Below are 16466 nucleotides of genomic sequence, written 5' to 3' on the forward strand. Positions count from 1 at the left end.
CCACACGGGCCAGCCTTCGCTCCCCACGTGCATCAATGAGCCTTGGCCGCCCATGACCCTGTCTCCGGTTCACCTCTTTTCCTTCCCTTGGACCACTTTAGATAGGTACTGACCACTGCAGACTGGGAACACCCCACAAGAGCTGCAGTTTTGGAGATGCTCTTACCCAGTCATCTAACCATCACAATTTGATCATTGTCAAAGTCGCTCAAATCCTTACACTGCCCATTTTTCCTGCTTCTAATTACATAAACTTTTGAGGGACCAAAAATGTTTCACTCTTACCTAAAATATATTCCACCCACTGACAGGTGCCACAATAGTGAGATAAGCAGTGTTATTCACTTCACCAGTCAGTGGTCATAATGTTATGGCTGATCAGTGTATGTATATGCTTTATTTTGACCATTCTTTTTGTAATGTGTCTGTTGTGAATCACACATTTTATTGAAGTGCAACACTAAATCGTTATAGTCCCCTTATAAACCCCCACTTTAATATGCAAAACTGTGTATAAAATGTCTTGTGTTCTTGTGCTGAACATTACATAATTCTGTAATGGGATACAGAAGCACAAACAGGCTTATAGATTTCAGACTGACCCATTTGATTATGACTCCTTCCTCACCATCTGTGTGGAACTGGCCTACATTATCAGTGCCAAAAATGTATTTAGTTCAGGTCAAATTATCCCTCCAATCTCTTTCAGCCTAACTGAGCCCAAACAACAGTGCTGTTGTAAGACTAAATAACTGACCAGTGGCAAGATGAAAAATCAGTAGAATCACAATTAGTGCTTGTTGATGTTCAGAGAATTAATAGGGTATTTATTGTCAAGAGGTTTTATCGTCTTATTTTGTTTTGACATTGGCTTTGGGGCATCACATTGTTAAAAGCCCATTTGTACCGCACATTCATGGTTGTCATGTGCTAAATTATGTCTGGGGGGGGGTCATCTGGATGTTGAAACTCCTTGACTAACACAGGGTCATAATTATTCTCTTGCATCAAGATCACAGTTCTAATATGTTTGCCTTAAAATACATTAAAAAAAGGTTTAATGGCACTGACTTATATCTAAGAATCATTGGTCTAATCTTTACATTATGATGGAGTCAATGATTTTTGCCCTTGTAGAAACTCACAAAGAAAACAATCGTGTTCATTAATTTATTACACAAAATTTAAATATACAATACATAAAATACATACAACTGAGCAGAAAATAATGTCTGTGTATTTATAATTGTGAATGCTCCTTTTAATGAGCTAAGATAGAAGTAAAACTGAAATTAAGACATTTGGATGACATTTATGTATATTTACACCATAAATACATCAATACATATCATAACCTAACACCTAACCTTTATTTCTAAAATTCAACTGTGAAATTTCTTTTGTGTTTATATTTAACATATTTATATACTGTCTTTTTCTATATGCATAAGATGAAATGCAATTATTGTCCCACAGGGCATGAGTAATGTACAGTAATTAAAACATCCTATGTTAAATACAGTAAACAGGCAGCTCTGCATAGTGTGCATGCTTCAGGTAAATGACTCTGATGTGGTTAACGGTAAACAGTGTTCACACAGACATTGCTGTGTGAACACAGCAGAACAACATGTAAACATTTGGTTATGAAGATCTGCTACCATCTTGTCATCCTGCAGAGCTAAAACCTTTTATCTGTCAACACTTTGAACAACGCACCTCTTGGAAATCTTCACATGCAGCTTGCACAATTAAAAAGAAAAAACTCTCTGTCTATACTCGGATGTTAAACAACAGCTGTGGGACTTTTAAGACTGCAGTTATTAAAAGGAAGCTGTCTACATTCTTGTGTATGTGCTAACGCTGGCTTCTCAATTCCTGTCAACAATAATCCAATTATATATTGTTATGCCAGAAAACGCTAGCTCAAATTTAGAAATGGCATCTATGAATGCTATCTAACATACAGCAGATGATCCGCTGGTTCTGTGGGCCACCAAGACAAACAAAATCATCTTGACCAATGAAAATCCTGCATCTACAGCAGTTGCTCAAACAAATACTGTCGCTGATTCTTTATAACAAGTAACAGCTGCAAAGTGCGTGTCAAAGAGGTGTAGAGTCACTGTTTCGCAATTTAACACATCGTTGACTGACACACTTGAAGCTGGTTGTTGTTCTCAGGAAGTGCTGCTTCTCTTTCTGGTCCTCGGCCTCCTCTTCAAGATTTCTTCTTCTTGGTCACTTTCACAATCCCTCTGAAATAACCAGAATGTTTGAGTTGAGAAACAGCTCTGAAATAGTTTGTGTGGTGACAGGATTATTTCATTATTTTATCCAAAATACCAGCTTAAACACATAATGAGTCCAATGCAGTACAGTTCAGATAGTGGCTACTGCGTTATTACTGCAAAGAAATACTGCCGAACATACATCTACTGCAACTATCATAGCTACTCTAAATAGACATACAGTTATTTGCTTTCTTGCAGAGCATTAGTTGAAAGGATTAATACCACTCTATTAAGGTTAGTTAATATGGAGCTACCACCAAAAGTTAGCTTAGCTTAGCACAAAGGGACATGGGGAAACAGCTAGCATGGCTCTCTCTGAAGGTAACAAAATCTACCTACCAGCATCTACTCATTATTGACTACTTATTGTTTTATTATTATTATTGTTATTGTTTGTTTAATTCATACACAAGTATAAAAATAAAAATCTGTGTTTTTTTTACAACAGGTTATGTGCTGGACTATTTCTAAATCAGGAAGAGTAATTTACTGAAGTCTTCACTGGTTGCCTAGCAACCTCACAGTGACAACACGACTCCACTGTTCACTCCAAGTCACTGCTGCTGGAGATCATCTGGTACACAATCCCTCGCAAAACCACAACTTGTGGTTACATCTCAGGTTTTGTATGTATTAAACAAAGAAGATGTTACGTGTTAATTACAGAACATTAAAAGTGCTGGTAGGCAGATTGCATATCCCTTGGGCAGAGTCAGGGTTGCTGTGCGCCGTCTGCAGTCTTTATGCTGTGCTAACATAAGCAAATCAGCTGCTGGCCGTGGCTTCATATTTCCAACATATTTCCAACAGTGAGTTCTTACCCCATCCTGCTCAGGTATCTTGTTGCCTTTCTTCATGATCCGTGTTAAGTGGTTGCAGAGAGCAACAATTCTGAATGACAACTGGTGAACAGATAAAGAAGAATGAGACATTTTTTTATAGAACCAAATTGCTGTACGGAAGTCATCTAACTGTATTTTACCTTCCATCTGCGTCTGGCATACTGCCGCCTAAAGTTCTCCAAGTTGACCACTGATAGCCTCTTCACCATGGCCTGCCTGGGATTCAGAGGCTGCAGAGACACAGTGAGGGAGAAAATAACAGAGCAGGTATCTTTCATGTTAATGTCAAATGTTCAAGTTTGAAAAAACACATTATGCAATTAATTTTAACAATATAATCTGAGGTACAACAGGAAATATACTGATATCGCAGATCACAAATCACAATGAGATACATAATAAATGATAAATATTTATTTCAATGTTTAAACAACAGTGAGAGATATCATTGTGCACGTCAACGCCAAAACCAAAATGTGTATGGGCGTGTGTATGTGTTGAGATGCTTTAAACCACTGATAAGGAGTTGACACATTTTTGAACGCATTTGATCTTATCATAGATGTTTTTTCCTGTTGGCTCATAGAACATTTTCAAGAAAGAAATTCAAAAAAATATAAATAAATAAACTAAACCTTTAGTAAAAGTGCATATTTGAATCTATGAAAAAAATCATTTATGACTATACATGTAACTTTACAAATTGATAACCATTGTAAAAACAAACATCAATATACAGTTTAAAAAAATATAATGGAATGGAAAAATAAATCAATCAAAAAAGGTGAACCTCTGATACATTCCATTGATGCTGTTTGATCCTGTGTTTACTTCTGGCTATAACACAGCAAAAACATTCATAATAATTATTTATCTTCATTATCATTACTTCTCAAAATAAAAAGCTACCAAACTCGCTTAATCAAACAACAACAGCGCACAAATACATCTGTGACGACTGTCTGTTATTATTGGCTCTCTTGCACTAGATAAGATGACTGACACCTCTCTCATATCTGTCTGTTAAATGTGAATCTGCAGCCAGATTAGTTAGCCTGGCTCTGTCCAAAGGGAACAAAATGTGTCTAATGTAGCTTTGTATTTACCCTACAGATATAAAAGTGGTGTCATATTCTCATCGACCTCTCAGCAAAAATGTGAATAAGCGCATTGCCCCAAATTCCTATTCCTAAAAATAAAAAATTAAATCAAGAAAATGTAAAGACTACACAGCTATACATTCAAAACTCTGTGTTGCTAAAAATAAATTCAGTGCGTTGAACCAACACATTTTCAAGAACTTTTTAAGGTCAATAAAAGTGCGCCTTCATTGGTGTACGTTAGCCAGACTCTGTCAGTGGCTGTTTGGCCTCGGGACACAGTTCCCTTCTGCAGGACTGATGCAGAAGCTCCAGCAGCGCCTGCTTCACATCCGTATTCAGACTGCCGCTGTGAATGCTGCTGTTGGCTCCTTCAGGATGCAGAGAGCTCATCACCTCCTGCAGCCACTGCAGCTCCGAGTTGAGCTCCTGCCTCAGAGCATCCAGCTTACTCTGCCTCTGGCTGTACTTCCCACTGATGCTCTCCAGACTGGCATCTATAGCCTTAATGTCTGCCTGCAGCAGCCTCCTTGTGGCCTCCACTTTACGGAACTCGTAGCGGACCTGGGACAGCTGCTTCCTCGCAGTCTCACTCTCCTCCTTGTACCAGGCCTCCTTGTCGTTGTAGATGGAGAGCAGTGCGTCTATATCGCCCTGCAGAGTTTGGTGGGCTCCTGCCACTTCTGACAGCCCAGTCTCCATCAGACTGACGTCCTCAACTACATGGGCAAAACGCTCAAAGTTGGCATACGTGTTGTTCTGGGGCATGCTGGAGTGGGACTGGATTGTGTACTCCTTTAGACGCTTCGTCTTCAGCTGCTCCGCTTTCTTCTCCACCTCAGGGGTAGCGATGTCCTCTTCCATGGGGCCACAGGACTTCAGACAGAAGGGTGGAGGGGGGACACTGAGTGAGAGGCTGTCTCATTGTTGCATCTTGAAAACACACATGGCGGTGAATATTCCAGCAGACGTGGCACTGTAGGATTAGTGTGTGACCCTACAGCGAAAGCCATGACAGGTAAGAGCACCAAAAAAACAATGGACATTCCAGTTGAGTGTGTTACGTTTCCTGGCTTCATGCTTGTATCCAAACAGGAGACGGAGACTCCACAGAAAAACACCATTTACATGCATCTCAGCAGCTAATGTTGGAGTACATGTCTTCAACATTACAGGTTGTTAAATGTCCGTGCCATTAAAAACACACATAGTGATATCTTGCTTCAGTTTGAATTGAATTGAATTTCTTGACAAAAAGACTGCGAAAGACAAGTGTGTACAAGATGTGTGGAGCTAAGCTGTTGATAGGAAATATCCCCGGAGGGATGGGTGTGGTGCAGTGATGGACACAATGTACAGTGACTCCGATAAAGCATGTTTTCAACAGGGACATACATAAAAAGTTAGTGGGTGTTTTCTTGGCACATTTAAAGATGGATTTTCCTCTCTAATGGGAAGCAAACCTGTCACCCGTACGTTACCTTTGACATGAACTGTTAAATGTTTTTTCACACGTAGCACGAGGTGTGGTGCTGACAGTCGTTATAGAGAACACAAAAACATGCTCTAAAACCCATAAATCATACCTTAATCCAATGATGGTTGAGGGCTTCTTGTATGGTCATTCGTTTTCTAAAATCATGAGAGGAAGGGAAAGAAAATGCAGCTGAGTAAATACACTCGAACATGGAGTGTGGTGAGCAGTCACGCTTTAAGATGGGAATCTCAAAGGAATATGTTCAGACTGGGATAACTTTCACAAGAATATTTGGTTTCCTGGAGGTGCATTTAAATAGAAACACATGTGAAGCAACGTGGTACAAATAAAGTGTTGCACATTTCTTTGCCTGGGGTAATTAGTTTACGGTACAAATAATGTTTATTTAGCTTATTTTATTTAGTGTGTCACATTGTGTACCAAAAACAAATGCCTAAATCCTTGCTCTAGATTTCTGTGGACTGGCTGGTCTTTCATTCTCATTTGGATCAGGTGTGCACATTTAATACGCTTAGGCTTTATCGCAGTGAAACTTCTAATACTGGGCTTTGTATTGGAATTGTCAGACTTGACCTTTGGCCTTCAGCTGTTTGTCAGTTCTTTTACCTCGTGTCCTTCTCCAGGAGCTGACTGATGAAGCTCTTTGCCAGCTCGCTCGTATTACTGAAGAGCTCCTCGTCGAAGTCGTAGTTCATTGCCGAGATGTTTCCCAGCGTTTCCTGCTTCGTGTCACCAAGGAAAGGTGACGCGCCGCTCAAACTGAAACAACATTCACACGCTCACTTAGACGGTGCTCGATAATCTCTTTAGGTACATTAAGATTCCCATTGATAATCACGAATCACCCCAACTTACAGTATATATGTGATGACTCCAATGCTCCTGTGAAAAACAGTACAAGGTTAATCCAAAGTTATGCACTGCAGCCTGATGTATGGAAGGCAGCAGAGTCAGAGGTAATTAAAGGTTCTTACCACATGTCTGCCTCCAATCCCAGTTGCTCATAGTTGACTATCTCTGGAGCTGAAAATAGAAAGCACACACTCCTGCATCACAAACAGAGCCAGGCCAAACACCAAGCCTCTTCTTAAAATGTCCTGCCCTGCAAACATATCTCAGAATAAAAAACACTTACCAACAAATTCAGGGGTTCCAAAAATGTTTTTGAAATCTGCCCCAGCTTCTAGTTTGTGTGCCAGTCCGAAGTCTATGAGTTTGATGCGGGGTAAGGGAACATTTCTATCCAGCAGCATTATATTTTCAGGCTGAAGTGCAAAAAAGAACAAAACAGAGAGGCACATTTGTCAGCAGATTTCTACTAATACCAAGACTGGATGATACATAAACAACACTGAGTAAAACAAGTTACCTGGTTAAAGCTGCCTTTTGCGTAAGCATTGAAGAAAAACATTGCAACGGTTACAGTCATACTTTAAATCTCAAAGGAAATGTTCAACTGCTCGAACCTTTTGCTAATTTGCTTTTTTGCCATGTTAGATGAGAACATTGTCACCACTCTTATATTTATATGCTAAATGCGTTTGCCATAGTACGATGTGTAATTTGGCCTCTCACTAGCAGCCGGATAACGTCCTGTAGCTTAGCACAAAGACTGGAAACAGCTAGCCTGGCTCTGTCCAAAAGTAACAAAATCTTTAGCGCCACCAAAGCTACGCTAAGTTCAATAATTAACACATTGTGCCTCATTTGTAAAACAGCAACTTGTTGTTTTTACTCTTTGGTTTTGGAACCAATTAAACAAATGAGACACAATGTATTCATTTGTGAACTTTAGTGCTCGTAGGTGGATTTTGTCACTCTTGGACAGAGCCGTGCTAGCTGTTTCCAGTCTTGGTGCTAAGCTACAGTAAGTTAGCCGGCTGCTAGCGGGAGCTTAATATTTAGTATACAGATGCGAGAGTGGTATTAATCTTCTCAAATAAGGAAATAAGCTAACAAAATGTCCAATACCTCTTTTAAAGCTATAAAACATATATTTAACATCTAGTCAGCACAGATAAGACCATTACACACAAATGAGTGCCCAGATCTGTCATTGTGAACTGAAGGTCAAGGCCTCGGGGAAAGGTTTGAATCGAGGCCTTCTCTGAGTGTTTTCCTTAATTGCCGAATGAAAAGCATTAAGAGTGAAGAGGAGCCGCAGCTGCAGAAACACAGGACAGTGACTATCAGAGAGCAGTGTGGGAGGCACTGCTCTCTGAAAGTGCAGAGATAACCTTGTGGTGTCTCTATCTGAGAGTCTGGACCTCAGCCACAGAAAACAGGAAGGATGTGCAATTCAGAAAAGCAAAACTTTATCAGCAGGTACATCAGACACCTGCTATATATATTTGACATGTAGCCTACAGTTCAGTATCTGTGAAGGTAAGTAATGTCATCTTCATCATGAGACAAATATAGATTTGCATACACAGATGGCATTTTGTACCTTCAGATCAAAATGTGTGATCCTCTTGGAGTGGAGGTACTGGACTCCATCTAGGATCTGTTTGATAAACTGAGTGGCCTCCTCTTCACTGAGAGATTCCTTCTGAGCCAAGAAATCGAACAGCTCTCCTCCAGACACCCTGTAAAACACACACACACACACACTGACACACTCAGAGACTCATCCTATGTGCTCAAATAATCTGGAGCAAGGGCTCTCTTCAATGTTATCTAAAGTGAGTTCTTAGGATTTGGATGGTTCAGGATGCCTTAGATATGTTTGTTTGTGGTAACTATTTGGGTCTGCTTTGAGTCAGTCTGCCCTACTTAAATGACTCATGTTCTCAACCTTTTCATAATAAGATGGTATTAAGTGCCCTTTGAACAGCTAAACATAATGTTCTTTTCATATTCACACAAAGAAACATAAAAGCCTGAATGACACAATAAGTCATCCTGCGTCTAACAGGAACTGTTCTGTCAGTCATTTCACCCCTGAATTGATTGGACTGAGCTTTCATTTAGCCCTAATTGTGCCCTCCACGTTCCCAGGCACTCGCTGGACCCAGACAGGGCTCTCTGAGGCCCCTTTTCAACACAAGCCTTATTGACTCTGTTAGAGATGTTTCTGGCACACGTGATGCTGGCAAAAGGTCTTCAGCAAACACAGGTTTAACAAACAATCAATGTACACAGAAATAAACTCACAGACGAGAACAAGGACACAACTTTACCAGCACTGATCTGAAACATTAAAAAAGCTTCTGTAGATTGTGTTTGTTTGGATCTTTTAAGGTGTAACACTGCATGAACCAACTCTTTTGACTGTCAGGATATTGTGATGTATTGTTAAATCATGCAGTGACTCACAGTTCGAGAATAAGCACCACGTCTGTGCGGTTCTCGTACACATCATGTAGCGCAACAATGTTTGGGTGCTGGAGCTGCTGCAGGATGTCCACTTCCCTCTCAATCTCCTCTCTTCTTACACCACGTCTGCTGGCCCGACTCTGGCGCTTCTTGATGAACTTGGCTGCATATTCAACGCCTGTACTCTTCTCTCTACAGCGTTTGACGATTGCAAACTGCCCACTGCACACACACACAAAAAAAGAAAAAACTCAATGTTAACATCATTTGTGTTGTGTTTTCTCCCTCGTGTGTTGAGTGCACTGTAGGTATTATTTGTCAAGACAGAGAAGATTTCCTAATGAAATTCTTAACAATTAACAACAGGATATAGCTACAGGTGAAGACAAAGGTCAGGGAGGAAGTGTTGTGTCAAAACCAGCTAAAATATTGTGGTGTAGTCCATCACTTCCTGTTTCCTAGCCAGACAGAGAACAATCAGAGAGGCGCAGTGTGGACAGAGCTGCTGTCCTCCCACTCAGTGGCGACCCTTCCTGCCAAATTTCGTACCCATCTCATAAGATCAGTCCACTGAAAAAAATCCCCAAAACTCAGAATAATTTCACCAACAGAGTGCACTTTTCATTGTACTCTTGTATTGCATACTACAGACTGGGGATATGTGGTTATGGCATCTAGTTAATGAGTTAAAATCCTGAGCCACATATGGGCATTTCAGCTTAAAACAGAGGGGTGACTGCACCAGTACACTTTTTCCTCCATTGTCACCCTCCCCTGACATAACTATAGAGTCATTTCACTCATAATTGACCCACTGACAGATTGAATGAGAAGTGTGAGAACATTTTCCAGCGCTGTCGCCCAGTTAAATATATGTTGTGAGTCTCCATGGCTTTATTATCAGACCAGCACTTGTAATCTCAGACCTGACTAAGCCTGCTGCCACTCCTGCTGCTTTACACGCTTCCTGCTGCTGTGGGATGACCTGCCCACTGTATACATACAGACTCTGAAAACAAGCCTCTCAGTCACGGATCCCTCTTTAATAGGCTACAGAAAGACATGAGGGCGAATGTGGTGGCAGAGCTGGCACAGAGTTTCTGAGTGGGGAGGATGAACGTTATCTTTGACAAGACAGAAGAGGAACATTCAGTCGAGTATGCATACAAAATAGCAACTAGGATGATCGGATAAAACATATTAAAGCCTGTGTTGTTGTTGTTGTTTTTTGTGCAAATTCTTTAGTGCATGTATTTTTAGACTTTAGAGCACACAGAGAGAGGAAACAGATAATAACTGGCAGGCATTTCATTTGTTTTGGACATAACTGTCCACACAGAGATTCCAGGGTGGCTGTGAGAGGCTGTCCAGTCTGTGTCCACTATCATCATGGTGTCTAGTGGGCTAAGAATAGCCCGGCCCACAGGCTCGCTCTCTCCACCTGCCACCTCTCGGCTGCTGCTAGGGAGAAAGCCAAACCCCACTGAGCCAGAAGGGTGCAAAGAGAAGAAGAGCGGAAAGGAGGATTGCTGAGAGGAGCTACTGGATAAAAGCTGTCCAAAATCATATGGTTACACACTGTGCACCTGCCACACTTTTTTCACACGCCAGTTTAACACTTGTACTTTGAAAGAGCATTTACTCAGATATAGTCCAGCTCATCACAAAAACAAATAAATGGATTAAATAAAAAATGAATCATCTTTGTGATTTAAAGCTACCCTGTTGTGTCCTTTAACGGCATTAGTGTGGGACAGTTGAGCCAGTTTTCCTTTTTTTCGAGTCACACCCTGTCCTGTGCTTACACAGTTATACAGTCACGTCTGGGAACAGTTCCACTGAAGACATTTAGCTAAGACTATTCTCTAAGGTTGCCTTGCTCAAAGCAACACAACAACAGTTACTGAGATGTACTTTCACTATGGACGCCTAAATCGTCAATGATTAATACACTGAGGGACAAGACCTCCAATATTATGCAATCGAGTACAGCAACACTGCCAACAACGGCCTTGCATAGTTAAATCAACATCTTGTTGACACAGTCTGAAAAGAAGTAACTTCACAAACATACAGTGGTATTTAGTTTCACCTGTATTGGACTGCGAGTAGATTGTACAGGTGTTTCTGATAAAGAGGAATGTTTTTTACCAATTGATTTTAAGCTTTAGAGAGCAACCACGGGAAGATATTATTAAGCTAATTTATTTCATGTCAGGGCAACAGAAACAAAGACTTCGGTGTGAACATGCCCCAACAGAGAAGGCAGGAGAGAAGGAGGGGGATGGGAAGTATAAGTTGTAACAATGGTCTTCAAAGAATTACACACATATGCTGCAAAGGAAAAATAAAAGCAGTGTGGGTGGGGTGCTGAAGCAGAGCAGCAGTATAGAATCTCAAATGCTCCCTCTATCTGTTCTATTCACAGGACATTTCCACCCCTGAGACATCCCTGAAAGGCCGACCCTGTTAGAGATGACTACGATAATGTGTGAACTGAGGAGGAGGGTAAGTCACTCAATGAATTCCACTTGCAAAAACAGGCGTAAAGTGGCCTGAGGGGAAGCACTGTCACATGGCCGGAGAGCAACAACAGTGCCCTTGATTTTGGCTGTAAAGCAAGACCGAACAGAATTGCCCCTCGTCGTGATTGCTGTAGCCCAAATGCGAGAAAGTACACAACACAAATGTCAGAGCAAGAGCTTTACTTCAGTGTAGAGTGGCGAGAGCAGTGATGCTGGGAGTGGTATTCCACAACGGGCCAGGCGTGCCGGCTGTCTTAGCTCTAAGCCGGCCAGTGGGGCTGAAAGTACCATCTCCCTGCAGAGTTTCCACTTCCAACAGCTGAAGGTCATTATCCACAGCCAAGGTTGGAGGAATGCTCGGACAAGTGGCGCCAGCCCAATATTTAAACACATTTCTCAACAAAACAACCTCTGGCACGGCGTGACAAAGACAGCCAGATTCATAATTGACCCCTGTCCCTTCCCACCCTTATTAGTGCACCCCTTTATCTGCTATTATTATGATATATCTCAAAATGTATGCCTTTGAAATGTTCAGGATGTTGTTTTGAAGTGGTCCACTGTCAACCACTGTAAAATGGGAACTCCGGGAATGTCCAAGGGGTCAACCTGGAGTTCCCTCTGTCAGGCTGCACTGAATAAACACATTTTTCACCCACTCAACAGCAGGAATGTCTGTTCCTCAGAGCTGACTACATGCATTCTTGCCCTGCTCCTTGTACGTGCGTGCCTACTGTCCGCGCTATAGATACATCATGTACAGTAAATCCCTTTGGAGAAACTCTAGCACTTTACTGTGCTCATCAGCAGCACCTGTCTGCCTCTTGACTGTCGGCTCTTTTCACTTCAATACATCGTTCGTGTGTGTGTGTGTGCGCGCACCGCTGCCCTCTCTGCATCCTCCCTCCAAAGACAACAAACTTCTGCAAACTGAAAACATTTCTCTGTTTCATTTCCTTCTGCAGAGTATTTCTAGAAATGCCAAATATTGCAGTGGTCAGAGACAAACTGGATACTTTGCATACATAAGTGTTGTGTGACGTGACCTTTTTAATGTTCCTTCATTTGTGTAATTTAATAGCAAAGATTCTGCAGCCACGCTAAATTCTAACTTCAGCCATTACAACATACGCATTATGATAATGCTGATATATTTGATCAGAAATAGAATTTTTGACGTGATAGTGGCACTTAATAGAAAAGTTAAGTGATCACCAACATTATTACATCTTGAGGGGGACATGAATGTCGTCTCAAATTCACAGCAATCCACCCAATAATAGACCTTTTTTTTTCTATTTCATGTCAAAATGACAGCTGTGATAAACTTCTATTGTTATGACGTCTCCCTAGAAATCACAAATGTCAACCTCAATGGGATGATTCATCCTCCTAAGGCACATCAACAATGAAGTCTGTTACCAAACTGAATTTAAATCAATCCAATAGTTGTTGAGACATTTCAGTCTCGAACAAAATAATGGACTGACTGACAGAGCGACCTTACAATCTATAGTCATGTTGCCAGCAAGGCTCAAAACACCATAGACTCCGTACTAACCAATGTGAAGCGTCTAAAGGATTCATATCCACTATGACGGAAGTGCAGTATCTAAAGATTTCAAAATCAGGTGGAAGTTTACAAGCCTTATATTTTTGTTCAGACATGCAAAGACAATGGAACTTCCTATCGAACGGTGCATCCTGTGAATTTTAACATTGCTTGACGATGACTAACAAAGATGACGTTTTTTCATTCAGTGTTTGAAGGCCACCACACTATTAGCTCTCCATCTAAAAAATGTAGCAATAAAGGTATAAAGGTTTAGTGCATGACCAAACTTGGGCAAGAATGAATCTGTTGATGACAGGCAGAGTTCACATAGTTCCACCATCTGCACAGAAGTCCTTCCTTTCTCAGCCTTGCCTTACCGGTCGCTTGTATAACAGCTCAACACAGTCCCACCAGTGTCGTGTGAGGGCAAGTGGCAGCTGTGAGCTCACACTGTGACACATCCTACTGTATGTCATCATCAGTGTCATCACTCAGATGGTAAGACAGGTACAGTTGTCAGTAAATGCCTCACATCACAAGCAAAGGGTTGTTTTACAGATAGGTTTACCAAAAAAACCTCCCGTCACTAGTGGAAAGCAACACTGAATACAACTGTGTGGGGCCCTTTGACATTAAAATCTGTCAATAGGGGGAGAGAATGATGAATGGACTTTCCTGTAAGCAAATCGCTCAACAGTTCCATAGTGCACAGGACATCTTGGATACTAACCACAGCCTCATCAAATTTCCCCACCCTGTTCAGAAGAAGATTGAGTAACAGTTCCATTGTGGTGTATAGTAGGGAGGTCTGTACCCATGAGACACTGACAAACCGTGGGCGGGGTGGGCTGTATCCTCCAAAACTCACTACCAAGTTGTCACAACACGACAGAAGAACTACAAGCAAAAAAATCCAGCTGCCAAATTGGTGATAAATGTCTCAAACCCATTCTGTGACTGAAAGCGGCTTTCTTGTTTTCAGTCGTAGGCATCTGCGGCTATAAACCACAGCAGCTTAGAGTTCCTTATCATGGTGGAGCTGAACACATACGTAGCTCAGCTCACAGCTGAGTCGTCTTTTCAAGTAACAGCTCAGCCACAGCTCGCTGATGTTGTCTCTAAACAACACATTTCCACATCTTTCATTTACCAGTATTACTGCCTAACAAGGTACTCTTTAGAAAGGGTTAATAAAGAGTTCAGCTTTTATAAACGCTTTAGAAAGGACTTTTAAGTTCATTTTGTCACTAATGGCTTTATTAATGTTAAGACATCATTCACTAATCCTTTATAGATCAGTTAAAAGCCATTAATAAGAACAACTTTTGATTTGCCAGGTTGAGAACAGAATGACACTTAATTAAACCAGGAAGGCACTAACAATGTTGGAACATCATATGCATTTAAGTCATTAATAAAGGTGTCTTACAACAATACATAAAGTTTATAAGTGGTTTTGATCAAGGCATTTAGGTCCGGATGTTGTAGAGTTCTTTTCCAGAAAGTAAGTCATTAAAATGGCTTTTAATTAATTGCTTATAATGGATCTGTAAAGCATTAGTAGATGTTTTATTAACCATTAATAAAACACTAATTGCAACTTATGAAGGGTACCTTATGTTAAAATGGCAACATTTAAGTGAAATGTCTATTTATCCCAATAATATTCTGTCTTTTCAGATATTTCGTGAGATAAATAAATGAGGAATCTCAAGCCAAAATACAATAAAAGTGTGATCGTGGACAAAAACTTTACAGGCGTTTAAATGCAGCTGGAGCACACATTTCAACAGCAGGTCTTGGGTTGCGCTGTCAGGGTGTGTCAAAGAAAGTAAATTACCAGCAAATACCGGGACACAGTGTATACTTTGACTAGTAGTGAAAGGTTAGAGGTCAGACACTGTCCTTTCACACCCTCTCTATCTGTTAGCAAGCGGTGCACATGCCCAAGCTGTCCTTCCGTGAAGAATAGATTTGTAGCTTCCTCAAATCCATATTGCACCCTGCCAACTTCCTTTAATGTATTTCCCCATGGGACACCGTTTCCACTCCTCCAACATTCAACTTCAACACATCGATCCACCACCCAGAATCAGCTGCAAAAGCAGTGCATCAAATTACAAAAATACTGTTTCCTGGATTTGACCATTGTGCCTCAACAGAGCTTGTTTTCTTAGAACGTGTAATTTTGAAACTTTTTCTCTTGCTGTAAACTTCAACCTACTTAAACACAGTGACACTCCCCATTTCAACCTTAAACAGGCCAGCTGTTTGCATACCTGCGTACACGCAAGGACCACTGCGTCCGGGGGGCATGCAGGGGAGAGCTGAATCACACTCTGACTCACACAAAGTGAGGAGGATCATTTTTCTGTGAGCTGCAGTTTAACATCTGCTACTGTACACATTTCATTAAACAGATTTGAAAGATACTCACCTTCCCAGTTCTTCTCCAATTTCATAGAACTCTTCCACGTTCTGTTGCTTGAACACCGCCATGCCAGGTGTCTTCATTGATGTAGTTTATCTCCTTGATATGCGCCACTGAAGACTTTCTCCACAAGTCCAACCCTGCTGATACAAAAAGGTCTTCCTAATGACTCCTGACTGGAGCCATGAAAATATTTACTGCATGTTTCAGCTTGCTGTAAAACATTCCATCTCAGAGCTGTACTTTCTTTAACTTGCCTGTTGAGAAAGCCTAAACCCTATACGTTGATCAACAAAGGAAACAGTCTATCTTTCACTTGTCTAAATACTGATTACTGGTTTTAAAATGTAATAAGTACAACTCATACAACTGTGCCAAGCTGGGCAGAGTAACAGTGTTTAGTTTGTGTGATTATTAGAGGATTATTAATGAAAAGAAAAGAGCATTTTAGGTAATTAGGACAGGATATCTGTGAAATTTGTTCGCATTGTGAAACATTTTGTCTGGTATGTAAAAAGGCAGACATTGGCAGCAACATGCACTTTGTAACTATTAAAAAAACATGTGTACAATGGATTTCATTTAAAAAGAGAACAGCAATTAACTGGACACTTTAAGAGTGTAGTTATGTACATACAAAAATGTGAAGACGAGAAAACTGTTCACAAACTGAAATACCACAAACTTCCTATCTGGTAAGACTTGTGACATTTGAAGCGGCTCTACACACTGACTGCAACCAAAGCTTATGCTGTATTTTACCTTCTGTTAGATGCAGAGATGATGATAAACTTCTCCTACAGCTGGTCTGGTCTCCTCATGGCTGCAGCTCAGACACAAAACTACTCCTTTAGCGTCTCTGTTGTTTTCTGTCCCTTATGGCAGCACCCATCAGGCTTTTGT

The 16466-nt window shown here is 40.9% G+C and overlaps 1 protein-coding gene across 4 annotated transcripts; it reads right to left on the reverse strand.

The window, feature by feature from the left end:
* Positions 1–1156: 1156 nt before the first annotated feature.
* dapk2b (death-associated protein kinase 2b) lies at positions 1157–16454 on the reverse strand. Of its 4 annotated transcripts, XM_035665624.1 has the most exons (12): positions 16326–16454; positions 15570–15703; positions 9053–9274; positions 8184–8322; positions 6870–6999; positions 6709–6757; positions 6590–6616; positions 6341–6493; positions 5823–5868; positions 3277–3366; positions 3116–3196; positions 1157–2258 (listed from the first exon to the last, which is right to left on the reverse strand). In XM_035665624.1, exons 2-12 carry the CDS (start codon positions 15644–15646, stop codon positions 2181–2183), a joined length of 1092 nt encoding a protein of 363 aa, XP_035521517.1. In that variant the 5' UTR covers positions 15647–15703; positions 16326–16454; the 3' UTR covers positions 1157–2180. The 4 variants fall into 4 exon arrangements, with proteins under 4 accessions (XP_035521517.1, XP_035521513.1, XP_035521515.1 ...); XM_035665620.1 differs by lacking the exons at positions 1157–2258; positions 3116–3196; positions 3277–3366 and adding an exon at positions 3536–5112; XM_035665622.1 differs by lacking the exons at positions 1157–2258; positions 3116–3196; positions 3277–3366 and adding an exon at positions 3536–5112 and having other exon boundaries at positions 15570–15739; positions 16326–16447.
* Between the last annotated feature and the right edge of the window lie 12 nt (positions 16455–16466).

The sequence above is a fragment of the Morone saxatilis genome, unplaced genomic scaffold, assembly GCF_004916995.1.
Source record: "Morone saxatilis isolate NCDOM2014 unplaced genomic scaffold, NCSU_SB_2.0 Contig2, whole genome shotgun sequence".
NCBI classification, from domain to species: Eukaryota; Metazoa; Chordata; class Actinopteri; family Moronidae; genus Morone; species Morone saxatilis.